The 20,686-nt window shown below is 38.0% G+C and overlaps 1 protein-coding gene, 1 long non-coding RNA gene and 1 pseudogene across 2 annotated transcripts; all 3 read left to right on the forward strand.

Annotated features, from left to right (window-relative positions):
- Positions 1-911: 911 nt before the first annotated feature.
- Positions 912-2,165, forward strand: LOC111347029 (putative skeletal organic matrix protein 5). Its single transcript, XM_088761710.1, has 2 exons — positions 912-1,187; positions 1,504-2,165. The coding sequence occupies exons 1-2, from the start codon at positions 1,167-1,169 to the stop codon at positions 1,957-1,959; spliced, it is 477 nt and encodes a 158-aa protein (XP_088617836.1). The 5' UTR covers positions 912-1,166; the 3' UTR covers positions 1,960-2,165.
- A 2,407-nt stretch (positions 2,166-4,572) lies between these two features.
- On the forward strand, positions 4,573-5,546 carry LOC148730902 (uncharacterized; annotated as a pseudogene).
- Positions 5,547-12,160: 6,614 nt separating this feature from the next.
- Positions 12,161-16,343, forward strand: LOC148730903 (uncharacterized). The gene is made up of 3 exons (XR_016000918.1): positions 12,161-12,339; positions 12,718-12,831; positions 15,203-16,343. It is a non-coding gene; the product is annotated as an uncharacterized LOC148730903 (long non-coding RNA).
- The last annotated feature ends 4,343 nt before the right edge of the window (positions 16,344-20,686 follow it).

Consider the following 20,686-nt stretch of genomic DNA (forward strand, 5'->3'; position numbering starts at 1 on the left):
TCAAGCGGATTCGGACTGGCCATATGCTAAAATGCGATATGCAAAGCAAGAGAAAGAGGGCATCAGCATGTCATGAGATATTTATTTGGAATGTCACGCAACGCAAGAAAGGAGCAGCAGCCTGTGATCAAGCGTCAAGAATGTTATTACAAGTTTTTTTTTTGGTACAATGTATATATGAAGTTCATATATTTTGAACTGCGGTATTAAATACGTATGATGCACGATCCTCGCAGTAGAGAGCGCTATTTATGCAATAGCGAAAATCAGACCTGAAAAAAATCAGGCCTGTACGGGATTCGAACCACTGACCTCTGCGATACTAGTGCAGCGCTCTACCAATTGAGCTAACAAGTTCACAATACCGCAATACCGCAGTTCACAATACCGCAGTTCACAATACCGCAGTTCAAAATATATAAATTTCATATATACATTGTATCTGATTTATCATCACGGTTTATTACGAATCAACTTAACGGCCTGCTCCCAGTTGGCTTGTTAGCTCAATTGGTAGAGCGCTGCACTAGTATCGCAGAGGTCAGTGGTTCGAATCCCGTATAGGCCTGATTTTTTTCAGGTCTGATTTTCGCTATTGCATAAATAGCGCTCTCTACTGCGAGGATCGTGTATCATACGTATTTAGTACCGCAGTTCAAAATATATGAACTTCATATATACATTGTATCTGATTTATCATCACGGGTTTATTACGAATCAACTTAACGGCCTGCTCCCAGTTGGCTTGTTAGCTCAATTGGTAGAGCCCTGCACTAGTATCGCAGAGGTCAGTGGTTCGAATCCATACAGGCCTGATTTTTTTCAGGTCTGATTTTCGTTATTGCATAAATAGCGCTCTCTACTGCGAGGATCGTGCATCGCACGTATTTAATACCGAAGTTCAAAATATATGAACTTCATATATACATTGTACCAAAAAAAAAACTTGTAATAACATTCTTGACGCTTGATCACAGGCTGCTGCTCCTTTCTTGCGTTGCGTGACATTCCAAATAAATATCTCATGACATGCTGATGCCCTCTTTCTCAGTAGCAGCCCAAACAAGGCGTATACCTTGACGTTAGGTAATGAAGATCTGTCTGTGTATTGTTCCATGAATGGGGAAGAGCTTGGAGCATGCGGTGGTGGGGGATAGAAGCTGGTCATGAAGATCGATAGCCAAGGGGTAATGCAAACATTTCATGGTTGCATAGCGCCACTGATTAAGTGAATAGGGTGGTCATTCTTTATCGCCTGGAGGGAGGGGGGTCGAATGATTTTGGTTCTGTCCAAATTAACCTGATTTCTCACCCCCTTTCTCCTCTCCCCCCCCCCCCCCCCACCTCCAAGGCTCTGTAATATTCCAGTGATCCTCCCCACTGGTGGTCAGCTGTCTTTAGTCCTCCTTTTCTACTATGTTATATTCTGATTCCCTCTCCGTTCCCCCTGAAAACTATTTGACTCCCGCCCCCCACTAAGTTGCAAATTTCCTGATCTCGCAGGACACCTTCCATTACAATTCAAACACATGGTCTCCTGAGTCATCAATCTCTCCCGAAAATGGAAATACCGGACTGGGCCATTTCGAGACCCTGTTACCAACCTACTGGAGCACGTCCTTTAACAAGATCTGTCTCGGCATGAATGTCGATGGAGAAAGCAGTTTCTTGCCAATGGATCAGAAAGCACTCTCACCGAATGCTCTCATTGCTGATGGTCAATACCGTGCTACCTCGCTGGGTCGTGATGAATGGAAGAAGCTGATCGGTCCCGTTGCCTCCTTGCAGGAACACCGCAACCATGAAGAGTTCAATTCGTTTGTGGAAGGCGACTATAGGAAGGTACGAATTGGAATTCTGGGTAACGAACAAGGTGATTGTAGTAGCCCTGATTCCATGATCGGATTTGGAGGATCGTCGTTCGAAAACACGTGTGGAAATACAGCTCTGGGATGGTGACAACGGAGACAAAGATATCAAGGCCCTCGGATACATATTTGTTCAGTAAATAGTAAAGACATTGAACTGCTCTGTTCAAGGGATATACTGCCTGCAACATGAAGCAATGATCATGCTTTCATTTTACTAATGGGGATTTAGAATGTAGGGTTTCGCTTTTGCTGTTAGATGAAGGTATGTGCAATAAAATTGGGTCAATGAATCAAAATTACGTCTCTCTTTGCAAGGTAGGCACTCAAAGGAAATCAGTCTCTCTATGTGGGTTTATCACTCTTACTTACGGCTTCCGCAAGCGGCCAGTAAATTACTTCTCCTTATTTTCTAAACACACTGTTTGGCGGATAAGAAAATGAAATAACATTAAGCGTTTAAGAGAGGGCCAGGTGCGAATGCTAAAAGTACACGAAATAAAATGCAAGCATTGCTGAGGGAGGGGGAGTTTGAAGAATTTTTTTTAAGGAGAAGGAGGGGTCACATGGTTTTCTGGTGAACGGGGCGGGGATCTTTCTTCATGAACAGACTATACAGAGCGGTAAATAGAGAATAGCCCCTCTCACCTTTTTTCCTCTCTTTAACCCTCTTACCTGTTTTAATAATAATAATAATAATAATAATAAAAGATTTATACCGCGCCAGAGTCCTCCTGTTCAAAGGCGCCTACAAAAACTTTAACATTAACACTTAAGACAGCTAATATTAATTATAAAAGGCTTTTCTAAAAAGAACAGTTTTTAATCTAATTTTAAAAACAGACACAGACTGAGCATTTCTAATTTTACATGGCAAAGCATTCCATAATGATGGTGCTGCTACAGAGAAGGATCTTGCGCCATATGTTTTCAAGCTATAGGGTGTAAGATGTAAGCAAATCACAAATGTACGACGGTGCCAAGTTCTGCTCATGGATACATACAGCAGAGTTGAAAGCAACGGCAATGATAATAGCAACAATAATGCCATCTATTCTTGAGGTAAAGCTGACTAGACGAGTGAGGTCAGATACTACGTGCTCAGGAGGATCCATGAGCAGAAGATTGGAAATAGATTTTTTTCTTTTGAGTTTTCATTTCATGTTTGAAAAACAGTAAAAAGATCTCATTGTTAATTCTCCTTACTGTCTACTATACAATTCTTATGATGCTCATCAAGAGATGCATTTAAGTCTTCGCATGCGCGAGTGGAATTAGTTTGGCGCGTTGGGCGCCAGTCTAATGTTTTTAACGCGCTTCTGTGGGTTTTCAACTGGATTATCTCATGAGCTAAGAATACCCTGCAGAATACCCTGCCACTCGAAGCTGTACCTCTTAAAATAGTGGCTACGTGGCCACAAGGCTTATGAGGTACACGGGTGAGGATATAAATTCGGCACAAGGCTACATACCTACGTGGCTACGGAGCAACATAGCTACGTGGCTACGGAGCTACATAACTTTGTGGCTACGTGGCTACGGAGCTACATGGCTACGGAGCTACATAGCTACGGAGATACAAGGCTACCTAGCTACGTGGCTACGGAGATACAAGGGTACGGAGCTACGTAGCTAAGTGGCTACGTAGTTACGGGGTACGTAACCTAACCTTCACCCTAATGATAACCCTAACCTTAACCCTAAGCATAACCTTTTTAGGCACATAGCTGCGTAGATGCGTAGCTCCGTAGCCGCGTAGCCACAGATTATAGATGTGTTTTGGAGTTGTATTCATTATGAAATGATCATGAATGTAACTGTTTAACAATGTATTGAAAACCATTAATTTATAAAAATATTGAAACTATCAAATAACAAAATGCTAATCCGCATCAAATCCTCTTTTACACAAATAATGTGTTCCATGCAATATTAATTGTTCTATTAAATGTGAAAGTGTTACATATATAAACATCTGGGAGCATTTCTTGTGGAATAAAGTCTGCATCAATCAATGCACGCTTGATAGCAATAGATATACATTTGCTGGCATTCTGATTGTACTTAGATCTGTAGTCGTTTTGGCTGCATAAATCTGAAGGCCAGTTTACATTCTCCTGTTTTTCCTTGATGAACACTTGAAATGGATGTGGTGCAGATCGTACTTGGACGGTTCGAAACTTTCCGAGGCCTGATTGCTCAAGGGCATTTACTGCTTCAGTGAACTCTGAGTTTGAGTTTAAATTTAAATTTATTATTTATTATTTATTATTTATTATTATTTATTATTTAGTATTTATTATTAATAATACACACAGGGTAAGGTTAAGACAATTACTTGTTTGCTCTCCAGTCGTTTATGCTGTGTTGGAAAATGTAGGCTGTTGTTATGTGTGGGAATAGTTTTTGCTTTTTCTTTCTAAGAATACTATTAATGAAGGTGTTTCTGGTTTAATTGTGGAAGCTGCGTTCTGGAAAACTTAGAGAGATTTGAAAGGTATTGTTTGTAGTTTGGTGTAAGGAGCGGCAGGAATAAAGATTTTGAACACTTATAAAAGAGGTGGGAAAATTGAAGAAATTAGCGTTTCTATAGTGTCTTTATTTGAATTGTTTTAATGAAGCTCATTGAGGGGTAATAATACACGCAAGGTAAGGTTAAGATAATTAGTTGTTTGCTCTCCAGTCGCTTATGCTGTGTTGGAAAATGTATACTGTTGTATGTCGTAAGACATTTGGAGTGCAAACTGGTTGTTCGAAAGCTCATTTAAAAGATCAAAGCACTCAGTGCGGCAGTACTCAAGCAAGTTATCAAAGAAAATAGAAGAAAGAGAACTTCACATCGTATGAAAATCTGCTAAGAAATTACCTGTGGGACAGAGAGTTTACGCTGTCATGGCTAAAGGAAGAAGGGCTGATTGCGTCGAGTAGAATTTGTACCATGTGTGGATCAGAAATGAATTGGGTTCAGCGGGGAGATAGATCCGATGGCTACATCTGGGAATGTAGAAGGCAAATGAATAGTAAGCGGCATAGATGTGAGAGGAGCATTAGAGAGGGAAGTTGGTTTGAAAATTCGAACTTGACAATTGAAGAGGTTTTAAAATTTACGTACTGGTGGTGCCAGGACTTAGAGCAGTGGCAAATTAAGCAGCAGCTTGGACTTGGCTCGCACACAGCAGTTGACTGGGACATGTTTTGCCACGAAGTATGTGAGGTGGCGTTGTTCGATAGAAGGGAGAAAATTGGTGGTCCAGGGAAGGTGGTACAGATTGATGAAAGCAAAATTGGAAAGAGAAAATACCATCGTGGCCATGTAGTGGAGGGTTAGTGGGATTTTGGTGGCATCGAGGAAGATTCCCGCAAATGTTTTATTGCAACCATAGAGGACAGGAAAGAGGAAAATTTGCTCAATGTAATGAAAGAATGGATTGAACCAGGAACAACAATTGTGTCTGATACATCCATAAGAAAGAAAAGCACTTCGTGGAGTTCGTTAACGAGGAGGGTTTCCATACCAAGAAGATAGAAGGCCATTGGCGGCAAATGAAAGCGAAGCTTCCGACGCACGGCCGTAAAAAAGAACACTATTCATTGTACCTAGCTGAGTTCAAATGGCGATACATCAACAGAGGAGAAGATTTGTGGAAGGTGTTTTTAAATGACATTAAAAAAATTTGAATGACATTAGATTTTGTTAGACATTTAAGAGTAAATATTAGCGAGAAAAACACACAACGTTTCGATGACTCCATGTCATCATTCTCAAGTGAGAAGAGAATAAAATTGAATAGTTAATTTATACCGTACGAAGGTGACAAACGTAAAAAGTTAAAATTTTTTTTTTTAAAAATTCAAATATTAAATAATTGCGCGTGTTGAGTTCATAAATGTAAACTATTAAATAAATAGTTTCGCGCGTATGGAATCCGATTGTTTGTTCAAAGAGGGCTTCATCTTCTTTATGAAAAGCATTTCATGAACTAACCAGTCCAGTTTCCCGGTGAACTTTTTAAGTACGATGAAATGCTAACCATCCGGAACGATATGCAACCTGTGGTAATTTGCATATGGGTCTCAGTGATCACGATCTTATCTATGCAGTGCGAAAGAATAAATTACCAAGGGCTAAGGCACGTGAAATTGAATACAGAAGTATGCGACAATTTGATATTAATAGAAAAATTTTTAAATGACCTAAAAACTGTTCCCTGGAGTTCTGCTTACATTTATGACGACGTTGATGATCTATGGCACCATTGGGCTCAATTGTACACTGAAGTGTTGGACAAACACGCACCAATAAAGAAAAAACGGGTCAGAGGTGATCAGTTGCCATGGATAACTCCATTAATTCAACTGGAAATCTCGCGTCGTAATCGACTGTTTAAGAAACATGCAAAGAGCCCAACAACAACCTCTTGGGAGGAATTCAAGAAACAGAGAAACAAGGTCACATCCCTGAAACGAAAAGGGTTCAAGGCGTTCTGCATGGAGGCATCGTCAAACACTAAACATCATGGTGAGTGTTGGAATAAGTTGAGACTTTTGTTGCCAAGCAAAGAAAAGAAGCAATCAAAGATAATTCTGATTGAGAATGAGCGTGTAATTACTGATTCATTAATGGTGGCTGAAATGTTCAACAACTACTTTTGCGAGGTGTCCAGGAGTGATGGTGACAGTAAGGAAATGGTTGAGTTTGTTGATCATCCTAGTGTTAAAGTCATTGCTGAGAAAACTTGTGATGATGTTTTTGACCTCGTCCCAGTTGATGTGGGCTGCATAAGGAACATTTTGGATACTCTTGACCTTCGCAAGGCTGTTGGTTGCGATAAAATATCTCAGAGGCTACTTCGTTTATCCTCACCTGTTATTGCCGAGCCGGTTACCCGTTTAATCAATTATTTTATTACCAATCGTCAATGGCCAATAGTTTGGAAAAGCAGTGACGTTGTTCCTGTTTTCAAGAAGGAAAGTATGACGGATAAGACCTGCTATCGTCCAGTTTCTGTTCTGACCTCCTTATCGAAATTATATGAGAAGGTATTGTTCGATCAAATCTATGAAGCCTTTTATTGGCGACTCTCACCGAATCTGTCTGGCTTTCTCAAGGGCCACTCGTGTTGTACGGCCATATTGAAATTGACTGAGGATTGGAGAGCCTGTCTTGACAGAAGAGAAGCTGTTGCAGCGGTGGCTATCGACTATAGTAAAGCTTTTGACTCTGTTTGTCACCCGCTTCTCGTAGCTAAATTAAAGGCATATGGTTTTACGCATGATGCGCTGGAAATTATGACCGCTTACCTTACTGGACGGAGACAGAGAGTCAAACTTGATGGTGTATATTCTTCGTGGAGAACCGTTAAAACTGGTGTACCACAGGGGTCCCTGTTGGGTCCACTCTTATTTAATTTGTATGTTAATGATCTTAATTATTTTATTACTAATACGTCCTTGAGGCTATACGCTGACGACACTATTCATTACGCCTCTGATGTCTCACCAACAGTCTCGCAGTATATAATTAACTCTGATCTGAGCGTTCTATCGAGATGGTTCTCAATGAATTTTTTACAGATTAATGCCGCCAAAACGCAAGCTATCGCTATTGGCCCGTATTCATACCAGTATGATTTCCATCTTAATGATTCTAATGTCCATACAAAGGACACACTCAAAATCCTTGGGCTGGTCCTAGATAGCAAATTAACATTTAAAGCGCACATAAAGCAACAGCTGAATAAGGGATGCGCAAAGGCTTCGGCTTTACGGAGAATACGTAAGTTTATTTCAAAGGACGTGATAGTTCGTTTATGTAAGGCCTATGTTATCCCTCATCTTGAGTACTGCAGTCCCCTTTTACTGGGAGTAGGTAACGCGGAGACTACTAAAATAGAGACAACTAACTACTTTATATTAAGAACTATATTAGGCTTCTCGAAGTCTGTGTCATACGACTTCCTCCTCAAGTTGGCCGACATTAAGTCCTTGGAGAATCGTAGGCAATTCCAATCGTTAGTTATGTTATATAAGTGCTTGTATGATAAGGGGGCTCCTTATATAAGTGATTTTTTTAATTTTAGAAATGTACCGTATAGTTTACGCGGGCTCAGTACAAGGCTAGATTTACCTCCTTTTAATCTTGAGTTTTTACATCGGTCTTTTTCATTTTTAGCTAGTAAACTTTGGAATGTGCTACCCCCTAAACTCAGAGAATCTCAAGATACTGTTTCATTCAAGCGTTCTCTTAAAGCCCACATGGCTTAGCGGTAGTGATTGTAAATATCGTTATTGTTAATATTGTAGCTTTTTGTTGATAGCTCTTGTCTATGATCTTCGATCCTGTTTTTAGTTATTTAATAGATCTACTTATTATTTGTATTCTTACAGAAATTATGTTTTATTTCTAATTGTACATACACGTACACGTTTTAACGAGAACTTCTGTACTCCCAGGTGTCAAGTGTTTAAATAGAGGATTGATTGATTGATTGATTGATTGATTGATTGAAATGCTTGGTCAGGTCGCCGATGGTTTGTAGGCCGTGGTCTTTCTTTAGATGTTTGCCGATGGCCGAATTACGGTGCTCATTAATACGTTGATGTAAATGCCGGCTGATGTCCCCGACGTACTCTGCATCACACAGATCACATTTATAATTATATACAACGTATTGTTTGCTAACTATAGGAGGTTTAGGCTCACGTACTCTGAGATCTTCACAGATTTTGCGACTCTTGAACACGGGATGAAGGGTGTGATCGATTTTGTTGCTTATATCTGATAGTTTCCTTTTCACTGCGTCAGCTGACTTTTGATCTTTAAAAGGCAAAACCGCTCGGTGAACAGTATTTTCGTTGATGGATAATTGAGCTTCCACCTCAGGGTTTTCCGACCTGACTGAGGTGACACTGTGAGAGATGGTGGAATTGATGAGGTGGTCGGGATACTTGAGGTTTGTAAACATCATCTTTAGATGATCACATTCAGATTTGAAGGACTCCCATGTGGACGACAGGCGGAATGCACGATTCAACGTGGTCTTAAGTAGTGATTTCTTGTACCTTTTATCGACGTGGCTCTGGTGATAAAGCAATAGGCCTGTGTTTGTTGGTTTCCGATAAACACTAGTTTCTAGTTTACAGCCTTTCTTGAGCACTTCCATACCGACCACTTGTGACAATAGCAAACGTGTCATCCACGTACCTTCTGTAAAATTCATGGAGCTTGTTGTCTTCGATAGAACAGAGAAATGCGTTTGCCATAAGTGGGTCCAATGGAGAACCCATGGCCACACGGTCGATCTGCTCGTAAAGATTGCCATCAAATTGGAATAGTTGATTCATAGTTGCAACTTCTAGAAGTTGAACCAGTTCAGGCTTTGTAATGCTGAGGTCGTGTGTAGTATCGGCGACCTGACGAAGCATTTCAACGTACTTAAAAGTGCACCGGGAAACTGGACTGTTTAGTTCATGAAATGCTTTTCATAAAGAAAATGAAGCCCTCTTTAAACAAACAATCGGATTCCATACGCGCGAAACTATTTATTTAATAGTTTACATTTATGAACTCAACACGCGCAATTATTTATTTAAATTTTTTCAAAAAATTTTTTTAACTTTTTGCGTTTGTCACCTTCGTACGGTATAAATTAACTATTCAATTTTATACTAATCTCACTTGAGAACGATGACATGGAGTCATCGAAACGTTGTGTATTTTTCTCGCTAATATTGATTCTTAAATGTTTAAAAGAATTTACAAATTTTAATAATTAGACGAATGCGCGTCCTGAAAATATCTAAGAATATTATCGAATCGGTTCCAGCAGTGTAAGAGCAAATATGAACACGTTGAAATTTGAGTTGTGTTAATTGTAACTATTGTAGATGATATGAGACAGTTTTTCGGTATGATGCCCCGAGTTGCAAGAACTGTTTATTTGCAGAAAGAGTTTGAAATTTAAAGAAAGCAGATTTGGAGGTACTGAAAGAAAATGCATTACATTAAAGTTTATTGGTTCAATTGAAAGCATCATGTAGTTATTGGTTCACTTAGGTGGTAATCATGTGGGTAGAGCGCTCTAAGGTCGCCAGGCCACTAAGCTGCGTAACTGTGTAGCTCCGTAGCTTAGCCCTAACCTACGTAGCTGTGTAGCTCCGTAACCGCGTAGCCACAGATTCTAGATGTGTTCCGGATTGGCAGGATATTCTGCAGTTAAGCAAAACTGATGCCGTTTTCTTCCTGTTCATGTGTCATTCGAAACGAAGGGCGTCAGCTGTACTCTGTCCTGTTTATTTCAGAAGAATGCTTTTGCCTTGCGAACTGAGTTTTGAGTCAAAGTGCACTAAGAATTTTAAACCAATTGAGTTATATTTCATTGCTGTATGTGTCTTGATCTTGAAATTCTTATTTCTTGAGACTGAGGATAGGAATTTACTGTTATGTTCTCTTCCTTGTGAGGCAATGTGAAGTGGTTCAATTCTGTCGATAGCAATTGGTACTATAGACAGAATTTTTAGCTGTGACATTTATTGTGGCAAGCTGTTATTCAAGAGTTTTTCGTTATTACCAGAAGCCTACTACTGGTATAAATTATCAATATTTCGTTCTCTGCACACAGCTGGCTTGGACTCATGATATGCTATATGGGGGTTATGTCTGCTTTATTTGTAATTGTAAAATTACCAATAAAGTTTTCAAAAGTTTTGTCCAGATTTTATTGAAAATAAATGTAAGGAGAGATCAGTTGAAATATTTTCATATTCCTTAAGAGTATTTGAGCTTCCAGGATGAGAACTAATAAAATTCCTGAGTGATTCATAAATGATTTGTCTGCTGTAAAATTGACACAGCCAAACCCCCTGGCAAATGTCTATAAATTTCTTTAAATAGCAGCCAAGTTGGTGCCCATTACCTCTTAATGTGCAGTGTCAAAGTCTCCCATTGACGTCAGTCTAATTTCTCTAAAATCTAATAAGTGCATATCATCCATTTTCATGAAGAGGTCAACAAAGCTGTCCACATTATTTTAATCTGACTTCATTCAGTCTTCTTCCCAAGGGATGCAGGCTTTGGGAAATATTTTGGTTTTAGTCCTCAATGATACTATTAGCCGTACAGGTTCTTTCTTGTTTGGTTTATAACAAGAGTCTTTTTCGACCATAAAATTGCCAGAAAACTCCTGTAATTTAATAGGTTGAAAGATAAGGTTGCAAAGGTGTATCTGATGTTTTTGGGAAGTTAGAAGGATAGATGAAATCACTTTAATTTTTATTGGGGAAAATAAATGATTAATTTAACTGTAATAGTAGCATCGATTGCACCATCAATCATCAAAGAGGACTGGAATTGAACTCGTTTGTATACCCTTTTCCTTTTGGAAAATCAATTGATTGTGACTTCCTTTCGCACATCACTCAACCATATTAAGACTATGACACTTCCATCCAAGTTACAGAGGAAAAGATGACAAGAAAATTTGTCTCAAGTACTCGTTCCAATGTTGTTTGCCGACGCATTTTCCTCCTCCAATTCTTTCGCGGAAAACTAACACAGGCGCATAGCAGAGGTTACTCGCTTCAAACAAAAACTTTCTGAACATGCGCAAACAAATTACCTCTATGCTATTATGATGAGGTCTAATCCCGTGCCCAGACCTTCCATGGCCAAGCCTACGTTTTAGTTACAGTTACACGGTGGGATCTGGGTACGAGATTAGATGAAGTCCTCTTGGAGGGTTAGGGGGCTCAAAATTGTGGGGGTGAGAGGACATAATCCATATTATGGCTACCATTGTTAGGGAACAACGAATTTTCCAAAATAATCGATCGTCTTGAGACATAATGACTTTTCCAACACCAAACCAACAGAAAATGGATCGAGGAGATTCTGGTATCTCAGAGAGTTAGAATGAGACAGAATAAATAAGCAGATTTAAATAACTAATTCTCTACGATATGCGCTTAATTTTAGAGAAAAGAAGATAATTTTTAAAATCACTTCGAATTATCGCGAAATAAAAGGAAAAACGCGATTACCTGTTTAGGAGGACATTGGGACTAACGACACGGTTCTCACTTTTGATGTTCGTAAAACTTCCAAACGTGCCACAGGACTATAATCTCCATACCGAACTTTGCAAAGATTCATGGTGACATATGACAGATTCATGGTGACACAAACACACTTAATTGAAAATATATCTACTTCCTGGACTGAAAATAGATTAATAATCACGCTCAGACCTAAAATACTAATCAGATGCAACAAAAAGCAATTACGCAAATTCACTTTTAATCAACGTTCCATTAACTCCCACTATGAGTTCCATTATTTGTTAGATAGTTCTCGTGCAAAGTCAAAGATTTAATACTTACTTGCCATTCACTGCCAGCTGCGCTTTCAGTCGTTGGTGTTAGAACGAAATCATAGGGGAAGAGCTCTGCATTTGGCAAATTCACGTATTCCAAGGTAAATTTTAGTTGAAAAACAATAGTTTTGATTTATATAATAAAGATTTTATTACACAGACAAGACATGTTTGAAGGTTTTATGGCCTTAACTCGTGCAGATAAAAACACAAGGTTAAGAATATAGCACGGATACTTAAAACTTCTTAAGCTTAAAGTCCTTAAGTTATTTATGAAGGGATCTTTCGACATGTTCAGGCAAGACATTTGTCGAAGCAAGACTGAAGCTTTAATTCTTTATTATAAGTTTCTTATCAAACGTTTCTTTCCCTTCAAGTGAGTTTATATCAAATCAGCTTTATGAAATTCTGCACTGTTTTAACTCAGAGTTAGATAAATACTTTGCAAAATTTTCCACCTGTTTTTCTTCTTATTTTAGGGTTACAGATGCAATGACGTTGACAATCCCGCTTCTTTTACGTCTGTCGTTAACTTTTTACGATGATCTGAGCTAAAACTACTATTAATAATCAAGTTTCGACATTTATTTCAGGTATGTCAATGTAGCCAAAATTGGAAAAAATTATGAAATCAAGCTTAACGTAATTTTATACAATCTGTAGTTTTTTTTGTGTGTGTGCATTAGACCTACTGCAATTTGAGTTAGATTAAACGAATAATTCAGCTTTTAAAGACCATGGGAATATGTGAAAAATAATTTACAAAAGCTTGTTAATTTTACATTAATGTTGCATGAACACAAAGATTATACAAATTTTAGCCACGCACGGTATTAAATGGCCAAACGCCCCGCAGTCAAAAATTTTCGCAGAATTTATACAAAATACTTCTCTCAAGCTTGTTATCAGATATAATTTTACGAGAAATGTAAACATAATCCAAAAACTAATTTGGTCTTTAGTGGAGGAATTTTCCTAGCGTGTACGTGTCGTGTGATCAACTATTTTTTAGTCTGCTTGACCTTTATTTCTTTTACATTGTGTTAAATGCAAAGGGGATTTCTCTTAGCAAACATAACGTAGAAGTTGACATTTTTAAAGTAAATCTAGAAGTTTGAATTTTCAGAGGAAATAGCATAAATGTATGTGAAGCATGTCGTGCGCTAATAGACACTAAAAACTATTTAACATTTGCCTAAAATGTTGGGGGAAAAAGTCTTAAGTCTCTTCTGCGCCTTGTTCTGTCTCGTTTAGCGCAGAACCGAAATAATTGGAAGGTAAGACTTCCACAGGTTGAAGTGGCCAACAATTTCGAGGAACACAGGCTTAAAGGTTTATACTTTCACATTACCTACAGTTGCGCTTCCACTTCTAGATCAACACCAGCACTTACCTTCACATTGAAACTCCTAGTACTATTTTGTTAAAAAAAACTTTTGATTCTTTTTGGGCTATATACTTTAGTTTATTCTAGTAAAAAAGTGACACTTTCAGATTGAGTATCTCTTAGATATTGAGACCGACGAGGAAAATCGCTAATTAATTGTTAACTTGCACAGCGAAAGTGTCTGTTTGTCCGTGAGTTGAGGAAGACCTACCGTGTGTGTAGTATTCGCTACGTATTTTTGTTATTTTCATTTCGTGTTCGCGGTAGCGAAGTTATCAAAAAGAGGTCATCCTGCAGGAATGGACAGCCGCCATATTACATATACTAGATCAATTCTAAAAGCATGAAATGAACATAAGACAGCTCAGTTAGGGTTTTTGCGAAAAAAAAAAAAACCGGCAGTGATTTAGCAGAGGCCATGCTACACGACATTTCGGAAGGAGGTCAAACAGAAAGCCCCTCCCGGCACTTGAGTGACCATCAGGCGGGAAACGTTTACAATCGATCGAAAGATTAATCCTAACTAAGTTTTTGAGCGACCTTTTTCTCCTAGTAAAATCAAAATACAGGATTCATTCTCCAACATTTCATCTTGGTATCCTCTATTTTATTCAACATGGATTGTGCCAAATTTTCGCGTAGATGCGTAGCGCTTCTCTTCGTACCATGCTTTGTACCTGGGAAATGACACCAATATAAATTCAAGTATTCGAATGTCTTCGTCTCTATGTAATGTGTATCCAGACGTTAAGGGTCAATTCCTTGTTAAACCTCTCACATTTTTACACTTTTATTTTCAAGAGCATAATTTCTGAGTCTGATATTTCAGCCATGGGTTGTGATTGTATCGTGGTACAATGTACATTTGTAATTTTCCCGTCTTACAAATTCTCCTATCTGGTATTTGGTTCTGTCATATTGAAAGCGTCGTCAATATAACTCTTCCAAAGTAGTGGTTTAATTGTGCTCTGAGTAATAATACCCTTTTTTCTAATTTCGCCCTTAAAATAGTGGTAAAAATTACTACCGTAGTGCTATTCTTTGCATTATTCGGGTTCCCGGATAATAAACACTAAACACGGCGCACAAAGTATCCCGAACTAGGGCCATCCTCGTGGTTTCAATAGTCTTTTCTACAGTTGTGGGCTTGGTGGCTAGGCCTTTGAACAGGAGTGAGGTTTAGGGTGACCTTGTTATGATAGAGATGTTGCTGCTTTTCAAATGCAAATTTCTTTGTTATCATGCTAACTAGATACAGGTCTCTATCACAACAGGGACACCCTTAGCCTCACTCCTGTTCAAAGGCTTGGCCACCAAGCGCACAACTGTAAAAGGGACTATTTCGTGGTTGGTTGTGATTTACAGATAGAAAACGTTGTGTTTTTACCTCATTCTCGGGGTTTTAATTACGGGGTGGGTTGTGCTCTACAGACAGAAAACGTTGTCATTTTATCCCCTCCACACTAGCGGTTAAGTTGAGCTCTGTTTGATGATATTTGTTTTATTTTTGCCATGAATGTACCTTTGTTTCGTTTTATTTTATTTTATTTTATTTTGTCTTATTTTATCTTATTTAGCTTCGCCAACCGGCAGGGACACCGCAACAGCTTGCGCCGATTACAGCGGCCCCAATAAACCCACCCATCCCATCCCAGGGGAGGACATCCATCACACAGTAATCTCGTGTGTGGGAAATTAACGTCTCCTACTACTTCTTACTCATGCAGAGAGAGAGAGTGGCCATATTTAGGAAACACATCCTGGAGGCACATCCTTGAAAAACATTACGACCAAACTAATGCTATTGGCGTTTCTAAATTATATCCAAACATTGATCCATTTTTGATCTTCGAAACATTCAAGGACAAGCTTTGTGCAGGTATTCTGGAAGGAAAAGTTGATCTCTGCGACCCATCCGCGCCAAGATTGATTTATTATTGCCCAATCGAATTTGAAGTAGGCACCTATCCAATCGGAAGATGGAGCATCCCAACAGAGGAAACCTGTTATGTAAGAGTCGTATGCACCCCCTCAAGTTGCTGCTGCAACCCTCTTGTTCCTAGAAGGGTGATAACAATTTTTCCGGAAAGATACCCTAACTAGTTGGACAAGTTAGACCCTAACTAATGATCTCTTATTGGGGTGATGCTCGTGGAGCTAAAGTTTTGGCAAAATTAAATAAAGAACTATTGATTGGAGTCATGAGGTGGAAAATTCAGTCAGAATGATAGACCTTTTCAACGTAAATGCGGGAGAAAATAGTCAAGGATTGAGGCTCGATAAAGAAACAAACACAGCTGTAACTTTCTAATTTAGCTGAAATATTTACATTGCTGTAACGACATGATTCCAGATCTAGTTGAGCTCGATCAAGAATTCATCTCCTGGCTAAACTGACAGAAGCCTCACGTAATCTAGGTCAACATAGTCCACCACAATTCTTTCAACCTGGTTTTTCCCAACTAGTACCATGAATCAGAGTGAATTAATCTTCTGCTTTTTCCACCGACGTAAAATAAGTTTGATATGCTGTTTAATAATTTCCCTTGTACCATTACCTGGAAGCTTTGCAGCTAAATGGCTTCCTTTCTCACTAGAATCAAAGCATAGTAACAGCTGCCGAGTATTATTAGTTTCCTCAATCTTGGAAGTCGCATTGATGTTTTATTTGATTACAAGAGATAACGCATGGTACAATGGATTAAAATAACGAAAGAAGTTGGTGTTAAATTCGATTTGGGTACCTCTGACATCATCATGCAATGCACAAAAAGGAGCGTATAAAAAAGAATGCTCGATAATTTGGCTCTCCTCTTTTCGATTATGATAAAAAATAGAGATGTTATATGCATTCTTGGAAATTATTCTGATTTATTTCTTTCCTTTGGAACATTTCAAAGTCTCCTCATGCAGGTACTTCTTTTTCAGATTAAAACTAGGCTAAAGGGTGTTGTTAATGATATTCCTACAGAGAAAATAGTGAGAGAGAGGGAGAGAGAGAGAGAGAGAGAGAGAGAGAGAGAGAGAGAGAGAGAGAGAGAGAGAGAGAGAGAGAGAGAAAGAGAGACAGGGACGGGAGGGGAGAGGGGGAGAGAGAGAAAGAGAGACAGGGAGGGAAGGGGAGAGGAGGATAGAGAGAAAGAGAGAGGGAGGGGAGGGGGAGGGAGAGAGGGAGAGAGAGAGAAAGAGAGAAGGAGACCTCATATTTGTCATGTCCTTCATGCCGCCCCTCGCCACACAGAGTGGGGAATAAAATTGACAATACATGCATTAGTTTTTATCTGAATTTGGATGTTTACTTACCGTAAAAGTTTTTTTTATTAGAAGGAACATAAAGAAATAGCTATTGGCCGTGAATTGGCAAAACATTTTAAATGTTGGCCGTAAAAGCCATCACCTTATGAATACCCTCTTATTGCAGATGTACAATAATACTTTTGCATGATTTTAAATACCATTTCATTAATATTAACCTCCTTCTAACCGAGTGTGAGGGCCTTACCGAGGGATATTGACCAGAGTTAATGGCAGTGACAGGGAAATTTTTACGAAGACGATGACTGACTAGAATGACTGAGGGCCAGTCGTGGTTCTCCAGTACGGCTGGAGAAAGCGAGGGCTGCATGCAAGATTAGTAGTATATTTTTTCAATGGCACTAGGACCAAACTTGTTTATTTTGAATTAGCTGGCTTATGTGACCAAAACTACATAGCTTATGACGGGAGAAGGTCTGTATGGTAACATACGGACCAAGTGGGAACCAGTCAGAACTCTCGGATTATCTCAGGACTACCTCGCAATATGATAAATCATAAATAAAAACCTTTCATCCTCCTCAAAGGAAAGCAACATTCAACTTCACCTTAACTTTAAATGGGAAACAGTTGCAATAGGATTCTTGTATTAAATACTTAGGAATTTTAATTGATATAAATTTATCCTGGAAACCTCAAATCTCTTGTATTGTAAAGAAAATCAAAAGAAGTGTAGGGATCTTGTCTAAGCTTCGCCATTTTGTTAATATTGATATTCTTACTAATCTCTACTACTCTTCAATCTATCCATTTCAGATTATGGTATAATTATCTGGGGTAATGCATATTCAACTACACTTCAGCCTTTATACATTTTATAGAAAAAAGCAGTGCGAATCATGACTTTTTCCTTATTTGATGAACATTCAACTCCGCTGGTTAGATTGTTGGCAATTATGAAGCTCTCTGATCTTGTTGCAATTCATATTGCACCTTTTATGCATAAATTTCATAACAAGTTATTACCTTCCTACTTTGGTAGGAATGATATTTTGATATTTTCCCCAGAGTAGTCAGTTTCTTCCTAGCTATTCCAGACCTGCGATTTATTTGTTGCTCTACGCTTTTTTATTTTATCATAATTGTTCAGGATTTCATTTTTAATATATACATACCTATAATATTTATTCAATGACTTGTAAATTTAGTTTTTTCATCATCATTTATAGTTAAATTATATGTGTGTGTGTGTACATGTTTGTGTGTGTGCATGTGTGTGTGTCCCGACCCTAATAATGTAATTCATTCTATGTAATTTGGCTTTCTAGCCTTGTAAACCTTTTGTTATTTTAGGAAGCTAACACTCTCTTAGTTTATATTTTCTTATTTGGCGTTTATTTAATCTTCTCAAGATAAGGGTGAATAAAATTGTTGTTGTTTTTGTTGATTTCAAACGGTAGTAGTGACCTAGAAATAAGTAGAGATCTTGGAAATGAAGTAATGTAGAAGGCATGTGCCGATGATAAAAATAATTTTCAAAAGTTCTTCTCAACTGAATGAATAAAATGCACGCATTTTCTGAAGCCACCAGCAGTAAAACAGTCACAGAAGGAAATAAGAAAAACAAATGAAACAAGACATCTCTTGCTCTTTTTTCAAAGAAGGAAATTTGCTCTGGATTCAATTCTGTTTCAGATTCAGAATTACCGATTTTGTATTTTTCACTAAGTAAATGTATAAAATGAAGAAAGAAATTTGAAATTGAGAAATGAAAATTAAAAAATATATATGAATGACTTTTGATTTAATTCTGACTAAGATTCAAAATCTTCGAATTGGCATTTTTGTCTAAATGAAAAATGAACAAATCAAAGTGAAAAATGAAATTTTTGACTGCGAGCAACTAGGTTTATTATTGTGAATAACGAAAAATATAGCTTTTAATAACGTTAATATAAAGATATCAAGATCTTTAGAGAGCAACTTTTTGGATTTTTTTAGCAATTTTTCAGTAATTTTTTAGCATTTCAGTGAGCACCTTTCTAGCATTTTACGAGCACGATCGGGACACGACTACATGTGATTACTGATCGCTAAATTGGTGCCTGTTAAAGTCGTCTATGTTTACCTCCAAAATTTGTTTTTCCAGAAACAAAAATCTGACATCGCTGACTGCTTATGTTTTCGGAACAGTAAACGTCTTATAATCGAATGTCTTAATTCATAACACTCAACTCTTTTTAGATGGTGATGTAAATATCTATAGCGATGATAAAAAAATAATAAGAATAGAAAAGAACCTTTCAATTTTCTCGTCTAAAAAACTTTTTGAAGAAGTTGTTTAGGAAGTGCAGTATCTCCTTTGAAGCTTCAGGCCTAATCCAAGGGAGTTTGGTTGTTTCAACTTGGCTGAATACTTCATCAAATTTTTATTTAACTGAATAAGATCTTACGGACCAGACGCAGAGGTCGTCATTCTCACGTAATTCTATATCTTGTGTAAATTTAAAAGATCGTGGAGTCGTAAAACTTGTAAGGTCAAGCTGTGAAGCTCTCGTTAAGAATATAGTGTAGAGAATATTACACAGTAACTCGCGCTGGGGCGTGAATCTTTTCATCTAAATACCATAGAAGGATTTTAAACAATAGAGTGAATACGTGAAAACTGTTCGGCAGAACTAGTGCGTTTGTCCCAAAATGCTAATTATCATGACAAGAACAATTATTAAAGACCGTTGTGAACAGTACTTAAAACAACTACATCTTCACCGCTAAAATCAGCAGAATATATCATGCGAGTAATATTCTTGTGACTTATTTGGCACGCACGAGCCATTCACATCGAAAGGTACTGTTCTGTTCAAAACAAGTGGTTTATCGCAGCTAGCTAAGAACGAGCCAAAAATATTTCGTGGAGCCAAAAGGTCAAGAAGGTGCTCACATACCTGTATTACCTGTGAATATACTCGCTTTGTTGCAGATTTTAATTATGACTTAATTGCGACTGACGAAAATCCTTACCAAGTTAGCACTATCGGTTTATTGGGTATTTACTGCGAAAATTCGGTGGTGAAGATGTGCGGACTCGACTAAATGTTCACAACTGTTCTCAATTGCTCATCTCATTAGCAATTAGCCGAAAAACTCATTGATACATAACGAAGGGTTCATACGAATTTACTCAATTACTGTCATAATCTATCAAACCCTTTCCACATGTTTAGGCATGTTCATATTTTTTATTTTTCCAAGCGTGACTGAAATTTTAAATCTTTCTTATAAGTTTCTTTACCTATCCAAAAAGGATCAAACACTAGAAGGAGAATTATTTACATGATGGCTATCATTGTCAGGGAACAACTAATTTTCCGAAATAATCGATAGCTTTGAAATATTGACTTTTCCGACACCAAAGAAAAAGGAACCAGGAGATAGATTGAGAAAACTCTGGTGCTTAGAGAGTAGCAGAGACAGAATGAATAAAAAATTGAAACATTTAATCGCCGCTTTGGGAACTTTATTTCGAAAATTTCTCGACGATATTCGTTCATTCCCAGCGGTGACAAGAATAGAATTTTAAAATCGCTACGAATTATCCCGAAATAGAAGAAGAAGCAACGATTACCAGTTAGGAGGGCTTTATGATACAAAACGGCTCTAAATTCCGGTGTTCTTAAAACTTCATCGCAAGACTCAATGAAACTAATTGCCAACTCAATTTTTTCTTTAGCGAAAAAACCTAGTATTTATTATAGACTGTTATATGATCTCCCTTTATTTTGACCCTCTGATTGGCTATCTCTATT

This window comes from Stylophora pistillata, chromosome 5 (genome assembly GCF_964205215.1).
Source record: "Stylophora pistillata chromosome 5, jaStyPist1.2, whole genome shotgun sequence".
Lineage (NCBI taxonomy): Eukaryota > Metazoa > Cnidaria > Anthozoa > Scleractinia > Pocilloporidae > Stylophora > Stylophora pistillata.